A 15922-nucleotide genomic window follows, 5' to 3' on the forward strand; every position below is an offset into this window, starting at 1 on the left:
TGTGTGTAAATATTCTGGTCTAGCTAAAGCAGTTGGGTAGCAAGCAGGTAATTAACATCTAAAGAAAGAGCAGGACGTGTTAATACTGAACTGCTCATTGGCACCACGCGAGCTATATATTTGTTCCGACGGCAAAAGTACATACATAGAAAGTTCTGCGTTACAGATCCTGCTACTTGTTGGTCACTTGGGCTATAATAGCTAATGTTTATGGAGTGCTCGATATATGCCATCACTGGACCAGGTTTAAATACTTTGTTTTATTTTAATGTCAGCCATTCCAAAGAAGAAGGTGGTAGCATACCCATTTTACAGAGGGAAAAACAGAGAGGTTCACATAGCTGCAGAGAATATAATGAAGATTCAAACCTAGATTGATCTGCCTCTCTCATCTGACATCTCTGAACCTCTGTGTTCTTCTCCGTAAACTGAAGATAATACCAGTAGAAGCATCGGAAGAAACAATTTTCTTTATGAAAACTTTATAATCTGTTAAACATTATTCAGAGATGAGAAGCTGTTATTTATAAATAAAAGATTTAAACCAGTGAGCAGCATTTCATTGTCCTACCACTTGTTCATATCCATTGAACAATGTTATTATGTAGTTTTGCTAATATGTAATTTATTTTCATGCATTATTAAACTTTTTTCAAACACATCATTGATTATTTAGCTAGCTACAATTTAGGCTTTACTTTTCTATCATAGATTTATCTTTTTCCCTAAATAGTCATGCTTCAGGGGGCTGAGCAATTAACTTCCAATGTAATTACAGTTACACAGTAATATACAACACTTATAGGTTTCTGAATACTTACTATTTTGGCATGCACAATGTCTATCAATTTTTACATCTCTCATTGTTATTACATTAAATCTTAAAGACAAATATGCTTAATGTATTAGGTGTGAAGTGTTGTTACGATACAAACAAAATGTGGTTTAGTTTAATTGTTGCCAGTTCATCCTTCTCAGTCTCCAAGGCCAGATTGAAAGACCTTCAAAGGATTCCATGAAAATATGATACTGGGTATCACAGTAAATTAAGCTGATAGATTTTTGTTCCTCAGATGATTACCTTTTTCTTTGCTGTAAATGACTATTGTAAAAAATGTAGCATAAATATCTGTACTTATATTTATAAATGATAACTAAAATCTTTAAACTTAATGGACATTTTATGTCTAATACGAAGGATTTCTCAAAAAGAAATTAAGAGAAAATTGAATACTGTAATACAAAACTAAAATTTGTGACAAAAGAAAAATCCACAAAAATAAACTAATAAAATTAATGGGCTGTGGAAAGTGATCCATTGCTAGAATTTCTAAGTAAGGGTTGGAATAGAAAGTCTGACTAAGATAAGGAATAGGCTTGATTCTTTTCCAGGCTCCGAATCTGGTCGCATGGGGGCTGAGCTAGTCTGAAACACGGCCTTTGTTGGTCCGTTGTCTTCTTTGACTCTCAAGATTTTTATATTTCACAAGATGTTTCAGACTTCCAAGCCCCACATCACTTCCCCAGCTACTTCTGTTTAGAAGTCATCCATGCGGGCACCTGGGTGTCTCAGTTGGCTAAGTGTCTGCCTTTGGCTCAGGTCATGATCTCAGGGTCCTGGGATCGAGTCCCACATCAGGCTCCCTGCTCAGCCAGAAGTCTGCTTCTCCCTCTCCCGCTGCCTCTTCCCCCTGCTCGTTCTCACTCTCTCTGTTTCTCTCTCTCAAATAAATAAAACCTTTAAAAATAAAAATTTTTTTTAAAAAATCATCCACAGGTTGCCTGTACTTACTCAGTGGCACAGGTGAGTTTTGGTTTTGTCTGTTGGTTGTAGGGACAGGGTGTTGTAGGTGTTCGTCCACTTTATTGAACCTTTTCATTAAAGAGGAGATGGCAAAGTGATCATACTTGGGCGTCACAGAAGTTGCAGCAAGCAGTGTTAAATTTGACCCATTTTTATCCGTGGTAATTGAGAGAACTTTATGTGTGTTGACTTGTTCTGTTTTGTTTTCCATAGAAACGCTCCAGAGGCCAGGTGCTGTTTGATAAAGTATGTGAACACCTGAATTTGCTAGAAAAAGACTATTTTGGGCTTACATATCGAGATGCTGAAAACCAGAAGGTGAGTGATTAAAAGCAATACAAAACGTATGTCTCAAGCTGCTCATTACTGTAAGAAAGAGAATGAAAACTGAATTGGTAAGTCATTTTCTCTGCTTCCACTCCCATATTTACTCCTTTGAGTCACTAAATGCTGTTAATCACCTTATTTCTTTATGAAAGATATTATTGACGACTTCTTTTAATCTTGAATATTCTGGAAAGAGTAGTTCTGTTTTTCACATGTGAGTCATTTATGGTTCTAGGAAAGCATTATATATGGTTCTTTTCTTGGATGATATAGTTCAGTGGATTTGAGCCTACGAAAATCAAATACATTGATACATGTTCCCTGACTGCTGTCTATTCTTAATTCATCTTAGTATGCTTTCATATGCTTACAGAATCAGAATATGACATGGGTCGTTTGCTGACCAGACCCTTGTCTAATGTATTCAGCAGCTTCTTAATGTTTAATACATCCATAAACTCTTGCACCTGAGTAATGCAGTCTATTTGGGGCTTTGCCTCACTAGTTCCCACAACTACCTGAAAAATAAAGAAGAGGAAACTGTTTCCATTGTGCTCGCGCTAAGAACTAAGCCACAGAAATTTTGCTCATAGATATTATTTGTTTTGATGTTGTGCAATGAATCATACTTAATACCTACCCAATTCACTGAACAATGTCTGACTTCGTTATTAAACATCTGAGTTTTCTGATGAGGAAAATAATAAATCTCATGCAGGTGTTCATTTGTTAGGAAAGTGACTAAGAATCTATAATCACAGAAGTCACTTTGTGGGACTGAATGGCTAGGACATCAGTGGACATCATGTGTTTTCAATTTATTCTAGTAACTTCTTTGAACATAGAATCCACTTTTTTTTTTTCCTCCTCCGTTGCTATACTAGCTCGAATCTTTGAAGGTAGTGTTGTAAAAGAAGAGAATTTTGTCACACATGAATTGTGCATGCACACCCAGTTTCTCATTAGACTCATGCCTGGGCCCTCGCAGGGCCTGGTGAAGGGCACCCGATGTGGGGGAAAGACCCAGCTTGGAGGGCTTGCTAGCGACCCTGCACTTTCAAACACACTTAGTGTGTGATCATCACCAAGTTATTTTTATTCTTCTCTGGTGCAAATTCAAACTGTCATTTCCTTTTCAGAATTGGCTGGACCCCGCTAAGGAAATAAAAAAACAGATTCGAAGTAAGTTCTTTTGGATTCTTTTACATGGTAATGTGAAGATTTTCAGAAAGCACGGTTGTCTGAATTGGTGACCCATACCCACATGGCTAGTGTGAATACAGTTTTTTTTTAAAAGACAGATTAAAATCTCAAATTTTGTCTTCGACGGGTTGGTCTAGCTTAAATACTCATTTTTAATCATCACTGCTCGGGAATGAAATGGCTATGACATTTCACCTATTCCCCTGCTTGCACACAGAATGTGCAATGTGATTTAATCAGGTGATGCTCCAGTTGGCAATTAACCATTTAAAAGTTCCCAACTTAATTATTAATGTTAAATTAAGCCTAATTGCCACAGAAGTAGAAAAGTCAAGCTAAAGGTAATAGTTACTGAATGGTGTAGAAATGGAATAACAAGTCAGATTGATGTTTACTGTCTGGTAACAACCTCTTTCCTTGGCCCCTAAAGGCAAATTAAGAAATCCATGTGCCCTAACAATTGCAAGGGCAACCCGCAAACTGAAATACAGGCGGTTAGTGAGTACGAGACAAGTTGCTAAATCTTACTAACCATTAAATGCAAATTAAAACAACACATCATTTTTCGCTTATTCGGGTTAACATATTTAAAAGTCTATTAATGCCCTGCACTAGCAACCATGGACACAGCTGGTAGAAGTATAAATTGGCACAACCGTTTAAGAGGGTACTCTGTCAGTATTTATTAAAATTTAAAATGTGCTTATTCTTTGACCCTGGATTTTACGGGTACAGATTCAATCCAGCATATGCATAAGAGGGGAAAATGTATATGTGTGTACATGTATGAAAGTTTGTTAGAATATTGTTTGCAATAGTAGAAAACCAGAAGCAACTTAAATATCCATTTATAAAGAACCGATTAAATCAGTCATGGAATAACCATACCTTGAAATACTAAGCAACTATTAATAGAATGAGGTAGAAAGTGTCTTAGTTCTCATTAGTGAGACAAGTGACATTTGTTTAAGTTATGCATACACACACACACATATATATACACATATACATACATAATAATAATACATAGTAAATTCTGGAAGAGCACAAAAGCTGTCAATAGTAAATACCTCCAGAAGTAGCACCATAGTGTACGGAGTTGAGAAAAAGGAATTATTTTTATTTTTATTTTTAACCCTTTTCTGTAGCTCTTTTACCATAGACATGGATAATTTTTATAATTGTAAATAACTGGTTCATTTTTTAAAGCAATTTATTTTTTTGTCAATAAAATTGATACATTTTTCCAAAGAACTAATTCTAGTTGAAGAATAAATTTAAGACCAGTTCATTGATAAGAATGTCGTGCCCATGGGAGTTTTCAACAATTTCCTGTTAAAAAAGAGCAAGTATTTCCATTGCCTTTGAATGTGCTCAGATCTCAAAACACATTAAGTACTAATAAAAAGTAATTAGTGGTGAGCAGTTTGAAATGGTTTAACAGTAGATAATATCTCAAAAACAGCCACTCTTCTTTCTAGATATTACAGAGACTGATGATTATGTATACAACTAAACATTTTTACCATATTTTTGAGAGAAATTTGATAATCAGGTTTGATAGAAATAAATTGGGATTGAAACCAGGGACAGCTCCAGTTGTGAAAACACTCCTTTTTTTTTTTGTTCCAAGAGTCATAATAAAAAATGTAAGGTGATGAATATGTTCTAAGAATCCATCTATGGAGTTACTGAAAGTAGATGTGTTGAATTTATATCCTAATGTGTTGTGTGCACAAAGTCCTCTGTATTCATCTAATTAACGAAATGCTGTTTCTTTCTTGGGTGATTTATAATTGGAAAGCCCTTTGAAAAAACATTAAATATTCAGGGATAAATCACGATATTGGTGGAAGAAAAGCTATATAAATGTCAGTTTTCTTATCTGTTGTTAATGGAATTCTTTTTTTTCCCCTTAACTTACCATTTATCCTATCTCCTGCCTTCTGCGGGCCTAATCTCACAACCCTGAGATCATGACCTGAGCTGAAACCAAGATTGGACGCTTAACCAGCTGAGCCACCTAGGCACCCATCCTACTTTCCTTTCTAAGAGAAGAAAGAGGACAATCAGAACATGAGATTTAAAGGATATTTTCATCATGTAGACTAGGCACGATTTGTGACTGCAACATAAAGAGAACTAAGTGACAATCCTGCAGATAAAGGAGGAAACAAGGACAATTGGATTTTTTTAATTGATTTTGGTATTTTTATCTATATTCCTTATTGTTTCCCATGTATCCAAATGCCCTTTCCACAAAACTTACATTCTACCAAGGCAGAGAACTATTATCATATCTAATGAGTTATTATACCATCACCTCCTTTTCCTAAATATAAATGATAACAGGGAAATGCAGATCAAAACCACAATGAAATATCACCTCACCCCTGTCAGAAAGGCTAATATCAAAAAGACAACAGAAGCGCCTGGGTGGCTCAGTCTGTTAAGTGTCCAACTCTTTTCTTTTTTCTTTTTTTTTCTTTTTTCTTTTTTAAGATTTTATTTATTTATTCGACAGAGATAGAGACAGCCAGCAGAGAGGGAACACAGCAGGGGGAGTGGGAGAGGAAGAAGCAGGCCTCAGTGGAGGAGCCTGATGTGGGGCTCGATCCCATAACGCCAGGATCACGCCCTGAGCCGAAGGCAGATGCTTAACAACTGTGCTACCCAGGCACCCCATAAGTGTCCAACTCTTGATTTTGGCTCAGGTCACAATCTCAGGGTCATGAGATCAGTCCCAAGTTGGACTCCCCCCTAGGCGTGGAGTCTGCTTAAGAGTCTCTCACTCTCCCCCTGCCCCTCCCCCACCACCAACAAACAAGTGTTAGTGAGGATGTGGAGAAAAGGAACACTTGTGCACTGTTGGTGGGAATGTGAGTCGGTGCACCCACTGTGGAAAACAGTATGGAGATTCCTCAAAAAATTAAAAATAGAAATATCATATGATCTAGTAATTCCATCACTGGGTATTTACCCAAAGAAAATAAAAATACTAAGTTAAAAAGATATATGCACCCCTGTATTTATTGTGGCATTATTTACAATAACCAAGGTAGTGGAAACAACCCAAGTATCAATAGATGAATGGGTAAAGAAGATGTGGTATATATAGTGGAATATTACTCAGCCATAAAAAAGAATGAGATCTTGCCATTTGCAACAGCATGGACAGACCTAGAGTGTACTGTGCTGAGTGAAATAAGGTGACAGAGAAAGACAAATACCATATGACTTCACTTATGTGTAGAATCTAAAAAACAAGCAAAAAAAGCAGAAACAGATCCACAAATACAGAGAACAAACTTGTGGATGCCGGGGTGGGAGAAGAATGGGCAAAGATGGGTGAAGGGGAGTGGGAGATAGAAGACTTGCAGTTATGGAATGAATAAGTCACAGGGATGAAAGATAGAGCTTAAGGAGTATAGTCAATGGTGCTGTAATAGTGTAGTATGGTGACAGATGGCAGCTGCACTTGTGAGCATAGCATAATGTCTAGAGTTGTCAAATCACTATGTTGTATATCTGAAACTAATATAACATTGAGTGTCAACTATACTTCGATTAATATGTGTGTGTATATGTGTGTGTATGTGTGTGTATATATACACACATATATAAATGATTAAAGGATGTTTCCCTTCTTTTCATGCTGTAGGTGCATAGAATGTCTCTAGAATGAGATCTTGAAGAGAATGGCAATCAACCTGATAAAACGTTTAAGTTACAAATTGATGAGAAATAAAAAATTCTCAAACTGAAGAGTTTGTCTTATGAAAAAAATTATAATTCTAGTCATTTTTATGCAGACTCAAATGTTTAAATTTCTAAATATACTGTATTTTGTGACATAAGTATATTATATTTATGATATAATAATTTCATGATATAGAGTATATGATCTATATACCGTATATAGTAATCTATAGTAATTTGATGCTGTGAATGCAGCATATTAAAGTTTTTAAGATTTGGCAGCCATACAACACTAAAATTAGAATTTTTTATAAGAATGAATCTCTTCAGTTTCATAGTTTTCCATCATAAATTTGCAATTTGAAATCCTATATCAACATTATAAGAATATCATTTTAATGCTTTCAAGTGGTTTCATTTCCTGTGTCTAACCAGGGCCATCATCTGAGCAGATTTGGGCTTGCAAGCCCATTCATTACATAATCATGGCTTCCCACTCATCTTGTTTCCATCACATTCTTTATGGGGATATATATTTGAGCTTTAATCGGCCCCTCGTTAATTTCAAATCTTATGCCTTATTTAACTAGATTTTATGTCCTTTTTTAGGGTGTAGATTGTAGTTTCTTAAACTTCCCACTCTTTAAAAATAATACCCCCCAAAACCTTGCAGTTATTTGGGTTATAACCTCATGAAAATGGATTCCTTGGGATTAGTGATTTTCATAGTATGGTCCCCAACCCCACCTGTACTCAAACCACAAGGGGGTTTGTTAAAACCAAGTTCCTAGGCCATATTCCAAATCTCTGGAATAAAAATCTCTGGATGGAGCCTAGAAATTGGCATTTTTAGCAAGTACCTCAGATGCTTAAGCCAACTGTGGTTTGAAATTCCTTTTCCTGCCTTGAGGATTTTTGCTTTGAAATATCTTTCTTATACTTTTAAGATTTTATTAATTTATTTAGAGACAGAGGGTGTGTGCTCTTGCGGATGAGTGGAGGAACAGAGGCAGGAGGGAGAGAGGGAGAAGCAGATTCGGCGCTAAGCACGGATCTGGACGTGGGGCTTGAGACCTGAGCCAAAACCGAGAGTCGGACACTTCACCCACAGAGCCACCTGGGTGCCCCTCTTTCTTACACCTTTATTATGCCTAAGTTTATCTTGAATTTATTATGAAATTGTTTAATTACATTGATAAACTACTCATTGGGTTCAAGGCATACTTTGAAATGGATAAAAAGAGCAATAAATCCATTTCCCATAACTAATCCTTTAGTTTTCGTTCCTTTTGCTTGGGGGAAAGCCAGCTCTCATTCATGAACCTCACCACTGGCAAGCGGTAAAGGGATCCATTTTAGCAGAAAGTGAGTAGGAATCAATAAGAAAGTAAAACCAGATCGGACCATTTTTTTAATAACAAAAGGACTTAGAAAAATAATCACTGGAGATATATTGTATTGAGAGCTTATAATTCTTACAGACTATGTTGCAGGAATATTTTCTGAGTGATTTAAAAATAATAGTAAGCAACCAGGGATACCTGGCTCTATGCCAGTTCTTTGTAAGGCACCTCAGGTGGTGATCCTGCCGTGTGGAATTTTCAGTGTATTATGGATGGTAGTGTTGAGAATAAACTAGAACTAATAAGTGTACCTGTGCCGCTTATGACGGAAATACAGGTAACGTACACCGCTAAGTATTTGCCTCATACTCCAGAGAAGAGCCCCAAGAAAGAAGCTGGTACTTAGGATACTCCCCCTTTCTTCTGAATGTTTGCAAAGGACTTGTGGAGACAATGGATTTTCCAGAAGTCATTTAATGGGGAGGAGGGAGGTGTTTGGGCATCTTGGGGGATATTTGAGGAATAAGGGCCGCACTGTGAGGTCGCAGAATCACACAGTGAAAGGAAGTGGCTGCAACTTGTGGTGTAGATGAAAGCCTTCCAGTATAGAAGCCGAGGAGACAGGGAAGAATTTTTCAGTAGCGCGTTCAGAGTACAAGCGGGGTCGACACTATGGCACGTGGGTGGTTATTGCTTGGGGAGAACAAACGTCCAGTGAAGGAACACCCAGACTTTAACACGTTACTGCATGAAAAGGCCCGAAGAAAAGAACGAAGTGAATATGACTTAAAGGAGTGATCAGGTAGAGAGAGAGCAAATGTAGAAAAGAAGAAAATGTTTCTCCGTGTTTATAATGATCAGCCGTACACCAGTAGAGACCGTGTTCATAAAATGGAGAGCTTAGGAAGGCTTGATGATGTTTCAAGTGTAAGCGTGGGCAGTACAGTGAGGAGGTGACTGTGAGCTGCCCCCTGCTCAATTGTTCTCATTGCTGGCGTGGAGGCCGTGAGGAGAGGCCAAGGGATACAGAACAGCAACGTGGAAAGCGCACCCGTCCAAGTTGTGGGCTCATAAGGAGCTGTGCGGTTTTGTAAAGCACAGTTTGTGTCGTCAGGCATCTCCTGAATCAACAATTTCACCAAATAAGAATTTCCAGCAGCCTACAGAGCACCTCACTTAACTATTCACTACAACAAACCTTCCCATAAAATGAAAATATCTTGAAAATTTCCTTGACATGTATTGTAATGGGATCTGACCTGTAATAGCAAAGCAGAAAGGACAAAAGAAATGGGATTATATCTGTCCTGTTGGAATGTGAGCTATCCAGAATTTCAGAGCAGTAGATCCAGTCAATTCCAGACTTGTCTGATTGAAGATTATCCCTATCATTCACGATTTCTCCCTCCTCTTCCAAAGGCTTACCCTTTGTCCCTGAGAAAGGAAATTTAGTCAATTTCCAGGCTAGTTGGAAGCACCAATAAAGGATTTGGGCAAAAGATTAAAGACTAGATGAAGTTTCAGACATTATCTGCATTTCATTGAACTTGAGACTTTACCGTTTTCCACTGAGGAACAAATGTTGCCCGGGTATTAGTACTTGGAGTTAAGGCAGTTCTCACTATCAGAATAATAAGTATAAAGGGGTTTTCTAAGGTTGGATCCTAATTTTTCTCTCATCTCTGCAGGTGGTGCTTGGCACTTTTCATTTAATGTGAAATTTTACCCACCAGACCCCTCCCAGCTCTCCGAAGATATCACCAGGTATTTGAAAGTTGGCTATGAGAAAGGCAGGCTTCCCTTCACTCTCCGGGGAAGAGCAGGCTTACATCTGGTAACCTTTCAGTCATCCACGCCACAAATGGCAAACCAAAGGCAACTGAGTGAGAGCAAACATCTGATGAGAAGATTTGCCAAATCCTATCTGTTCACAGTTGAATCTTTGGTGCTAAGCTGATACTTCCGTCTGTCTGACCTTGGCGGGAAAACATGCAGAATTGAGATACTGTCATCCACCCACCACCGTCAAATTGGATGGGATTCAGCCTTAAATGATACGGCAATTCCTAGTGCTCCTGCTCTAAAACTCAGAGCAAAAATGTGTCTTTGGATGCTTACGCCTTTTATATAATCAATCTGATGCACGACAGCTATTTAAAAAATCAGACACAAAATGCACACAGATACGCATAAACATGGCGGCCTTTAAGAGTTTACTTTCTCTGCCCTGTCTGTCCTTCTGGGGAAGGAAGACATGAAAAGAGGAAACTAACGTTAAAATATTCTGGTGCTGTTGACTGAGCTTTGGGTGTGCGAGGAGATCCCTTTAGGAGGCTATCCTGGGTTTGCCATGTGTTCTTCTAGGCTTCTGCACATCCTGCTTTTGAACCGCTGACTGACTCGCCCTGTTTGGTAGTAAGTTTACAGCCAATCAGAGTGACATTGTGCAGTACGTGCTGAATTTTCTGTGTAAGCCACACATGCTTCTTGGAGGGCTTTTCAGAAAAGGGGAATTACTCAGAAAAGCTCCAGTCACTGGGTATGAATAAAAATAATTTCACCAGACGTATTAGGAGAAGGGTAAAAAATAGTTACAAAGGATTTCTTTTATATTTGTATTAAATCAAGGAAAATTTATGACCTGTTATTTAAAGATGCTTTTTAATAATATTGAAGAACCACTTAATTGTGGCTAGTCACATAACCGGGATTTGAAATGTCTTGCATCGTTCCTTTCTATCTGTGCAATGTTTGTAGAAACATTGTGGAATGTGAGGAAACTTCTCTATCTGTATTACATAGAGTTTATTTATATCATCAGCTTAAAATCACATTTAGAGGGGACCTTAAGACTTTAATCATCATCTTCATCTTCAACAGATTAACAATTTATTTCTTATATGAAAGGTGCAAGGATATTTTATTATTATACCTATATGCTGGGCCATGAAGGGTATTATTAAAAATCATCAATGTTAACACTTACCTCGAAGTCTTCTGCAGTTAGTATTATATCTGTAAATCTTGAAAAGCAAAAAGCAGAGAAGGTAAGCCAGCTATCAGTGGAGATGTCTGTATGATATTTTGGCCACATTTATATGGAAAATGTCTTCTATTCCTTGAGTATGAAGCTGTTTACTTGTAGTGATGAGGTTCTCAGATTTTAACATAGTAATTCTTCAGAGTAAGTCTTCATATCAATTGGATTCTAGGAAGTTCTCTAAATAAAAAAATGAGGACTGGAAATGGGAGAAATTGTTTGTTATTGTAAAGAGACCATTGTGTCAGGAAAGCAGGCAGTTGAAAGCAGTTTATGATGGTACAGCTGGTGAGTTACCTGAAATCGACCTTGCTTATATGGGAGGACGTTTAACTGACACGTCAAAATGACCCTTCTTTAAGGCCGGTAGAGACCTAATAATTGCATTTAACTGCACCATTTTTGTGTTACAATTCCCCCAACCAGAGATTTCAGGGAGTGTATTGGGGGGATCATTGATTTGGGTTTAAATGTTAGTTATTTTAAAAGATGTTCAAGAAATAGGGCTTGAGGTTTCTTCTACTCGGTGCTTGATTAATAAAACCTCATTTTATTATGAACATTGACTTGCCTCAAGATGCCCTTAAATATTGTGTTTTAAAGCCAAGTATTTTCCCCTTACACCAACAAAATGTAGATGCTAGAAGGTTTGTCCTAGTGAGGTTATTCTGCAGGAAGGAGTTGCTTCCGGCACGGTTTGTACCAAGTGGCCTGCTTTTCGCATGTCCTGATGCTGGCTTTTTGCTTTGTCTTTTGGCTCCTGGAAGATACTACCTCTGCCTCCAATTGCGAGATGACATCGTGTCTGGAAGGCTGCCCTGCTCCTTTGTCACCCTGGCCCTGCTGGGCTCCTACACTGTCCAGTCTGAACTTGGAGACTATGACCCAGATGAGTGTGGGAATGATTACATTAGTGAGTTCCGCTTTGCGCCAAACCACACAAAAGAACTGGAAGATAAAGTGATCGAGCTGCACAAGAGCCACAGGTTAGTGGCAGAAACCCTGAGAACATTCCGTTTTACTTGTGCCTTGATGGGTGAGCATCAGTTGTACTACCTGCTTTTTCCAGGTTGAGTTTCAGTGGCATGAAGGCCGGGACCATGGCACAGTGAGGTTCTGTACTTGGTACGGTTCTGGGGTAGTTACGTTCTCCCTCAGTTGTTCTTGTTGTCGTTGTTGTTTAGAGAGGAAGAGAAAAAGAAGGGAGGAGGTGAGGGGGGTTGATGGAGAGTGGAAGAGAATCTTAAGCAGGCTCCATGCTCAGTGTGGAGCCTGACATGGGGCTCAACCTCACGACCCTGAGATCATGACCTGAGCTGAAGTCAGAATCAGACACTTAACTGACTGAGCCACCCAGGCTCCCCATTCAGTTCTTTAAAAACCATTTTTCTTGGGGTGCCTCGGTGGTTCAGTCGATTAAGTGTCTGCATTCAGCTTAGGTCATGATCCCAGGGTCTTAGGATCCAGCCCCATGTCAGGCTCCCTGCTCAGCAGAGAGCCTGCTTCTCCCTCTCCCTCTGCCTCCCCCTGCTTGTGTTCTCTCTCTCTCTCTGTGTTTCCCTCTCTCTGTCAAATAAATAAATAAAATCTTTTAAAAAAATAAATAAAAGAAAAGCCATTTTTCTTCTTAGTCTCCACCACCCCCTTCAGAGCGTGAATCTGCTGGTGCCTCTCTGGGGCTTGGTTATGAGATAGCAACGCTAAGTGGGAAATATTGCAGCCTTGCCAGGTAAAAGAAAAGCAGCATTGTAACATTTTTTTTTTTCTTATCAGAGGAATGACGCCAGCAGAAGCAGAGATGCATTTCTTAGAAAATGCCAAAAAACTGTCCATGTATGGGGTTGATTTACATCATGCCAAGGTATGCATTTTTTAAATCCCAGACTTCCTATTTAATTTAATTTAATTCACTGTTGTTATTACTATAAGCTGGTGATTTTTCTTCCATCGTTAAAAACTTCGGGGATTCAAATCTGTGTTTGCTTTAAGGCCCACTCAATGATAAGGTAAATTCAGCTCTCTGATATTTTACTGAAGGGTTTGCTCTGCATGTCTCGAACTCCCATTGCTCCTGCCTCAGCTCCTGAAAGCCCTTGGTAGGCAAAGCCTCAGACGGCCCATTGATTCAGTTAGAAATTTGTCTTCACAGAACAAGCTCCTAACTCAGCCCCCTTCCCTGTCACAGTTTTATCTCCCACTTTGTGCCAACACATGCCCTTTGCTTCTGCCAGATCCTGTCTCTGCCTTTTCCCTGAATATGCCCGTCTTTGTCTGGGCTGTCCTCCTCCTTTCTGTCTACCTGTCCAACCTTGGCCAATTGTCCAAGACCCCATTGTCACATCTCCTAGGTGCCAAGTACTGTTGATGCCTCTGGTCTGGATGCTTACCAGGCGCTCAGCAAATTCACATTAAATTTAAATCACTCTCTCTAGAACTTAGGTTCTCTGACACATAGTCATTGCTTTGAAATAAAATTGTAATTTTGAAGTTCACCTAAATTAACCTCCCCCCCTCCCCGAAACTAAGGATTGCCAAGTTGATTGATGACTGGCGAAATGTTAAAGCTCTATCTTGGCCCCAGAGTCTTTCGAAGAAGAAGTTGGAATTGGACTGTAAGAGGGTTGAGGTTGTGAGGATGCAGAAAACATTTGACTCCAGGTCACAGTTTTCCCGGAGTCTCTGTATTTTTCCACAGTGAGAGAATGAGGAGTATATGGACTGTTCGTCTATTATTTGAGCAGCTGTGAATAAAAGTACTGTAGAAGCCCAGACGAGCTTTCTGAAAACTTCATCCAAAGCATATATGAAATTTATTAGGATCTTAGGGACGGCTTCTGTTACTTCAGTAATATTAAAAAAGATCAGTGCTTGAAGTTCAAGGGCAGTCCTTCTGATTTTGGCTGTCAAGAAACTATCGCACCAAGTAGTCACCACTTTCGTGGTTTGGGACCCATAAGAACACACAGTTAACAGGCTTCCAGGCATGTGAGTATCTGACACAGTCAAGGATGGGGCCAAGAAATGAAGAGAGTTTCAGCTGGCTCTGCTCAAGCAAACATCTTGACAACCCTGAGGACCCATGGGAGGGAAATCTATGATCCGTAGGCTCCGTTGACGCTGTAAGTGGGGCCACTGCCTGGTTGGCTCTTGGGGAGCAAACTGATCCACGCTGGGTTTGGACAAGAAAATGGTGGCCATCAAACGAATACAGGCTTAGTGGGTTCTGTCTATGGATCATTTTGTACCTCACACTGGGTGAGCACTTCCAAAGCCTGAAGGCCTGAACACGAGCAAAATCTCGGAGACTTGGCTGGGGCATCCTAGGGATGTGCTGGTACATTGAATGCCAAGCTCTTTGACATTTGTGTGTAATTACAACAGCAGGTGTAGCTCTATTTACTTGCCAGTTCGTTATTATATTTTTTCACTTATTTTTCACGCAGATAAGAAAATGCTTTGTATTTTATGCTGTATAAGGTAGGATGAGGATTTAAAAAAGAAAACAAGGACACACACGAAGATGGTTTTTCTCTTAGAGTTTTTCCCTAGGTGGCTAACAGATGAGGAAACAAGAAGGAAATGAAGATAGCCTGAAAATTTGAGTGAATTGAAAGCTATTTTTGAGTTACATTACATATGATGATTCACTTACTGCCCAGGAAAAATAAACAAAAGATTAAGGCATATATTTGGGAAGTGCAACTCAGGATTTATCAGTGTTCCTATCAGTACAAATAAAATCACTTAACATTGCTGTAGCTACTAAATTAAAATAGATTGCTGCTTTTTCATTCACTAATATGATTTGAAATCATGCCAATTAAAAAGAAAGAATTAAGGAAGCGCAAATGCAGCCTATTATAGGATTTCATCTGAATATTAAGTATAATGAATGTTCAGTTGTGGACTCCCATTTTCTCATGCAGCCACACACCATCATTTCAAGAAGGACATTTTCTGAATTAAAATCAGAGTGAATTTCCGGTTGTAAGTGAGATGATTCTCTTCCGTGGGTGGTATGAAAGGCCCTGAGGTCTAGGGCCTATTTAGAAATTCTGAATTGTGATCTTGGACTCTATGGCTCTGTATAAAGAATAAATAACATATCATTAGATGAAAGTCCCTTGTTTTGGAAAACCTATCCTAAATGCTCTGTTTTTTTCTTAGGAAGGCTGTCTCTGCTTGTTTGTCATCCGCTGTCAGCCCAAGTAGGCACTCTCAGAGTCATTTATTTCATATAAGGTTCTGAAATGTAGATCTAAATCCCTACTGGATATCCCATGAACCAAGTGATAAATGAAGGATGGCAACTTTTGAACAGTGCTTTTAAATTAAGGGAATAGTATACTCATTTATTTTAATGATGATAGACTGAGACTACCCAGATCTTCCTTCCATGCTCCCCACTCAAGGGAGCATTAACTGTGTCTATTCATAGGGAAACACACATGTCCCCAAGAAAGACCGCCATTACAGCTTTCGATTCAAAAGATTTATCAAGCTAAT

At 38.8% G+C, this 15922-nt stretch overlaps 1 protein-coding gene across 11 annotated transcripts in view; it reads left to right on the forward strand.

Annotated features, from left to right (window-relative positions):
- EPB41L3 (erythrocyte membrane protein band 4.1 like 3) overlaps positions 1-15922 on the forward strand; it is a 168806-nt gene that overhangs the window by 116802 nt on the left and 36082 nt on the right. For all 11 annotated transcript variants that reach the window (XM_019805526.2, XM_019805528.2, XM_019805532.2 and 8 more), the window contains 5 exons: positions 2018-2122; positions 3271-3313; positions 10065-10140; positions 12184-12402; positions 13190-13277. In XM_019805526.2, coding sequence (XP_019661085.1) covers positions 2018-2122; positions 3271-3313; positions 10065-10140; positions 12184-12402; positions 13190-13277 — 531 coding nt within the window. The remainder of the gene's footprint in view (positions 1-2017; positions 2123-3270; positions 3314-10064; positions 10141-12183; positions 12403-13189; positions 13278-15922) is intronic.

Source organism: Ailuropoda melanoleuca, chromosome 14, assembly GCF_002007445.2.
Source record: "Ailuropoda melanoleuca isolate Jingjing chromosome 14, ASM200744v2, whole genome shotgun sequence".
NCBI classification, from domain to species: Eukaryota; Metazoa; Chordata; class Mammalia; order Carnivora; family Ursidae; genus Ailuropoda; species Ailuropoda melanoleuca.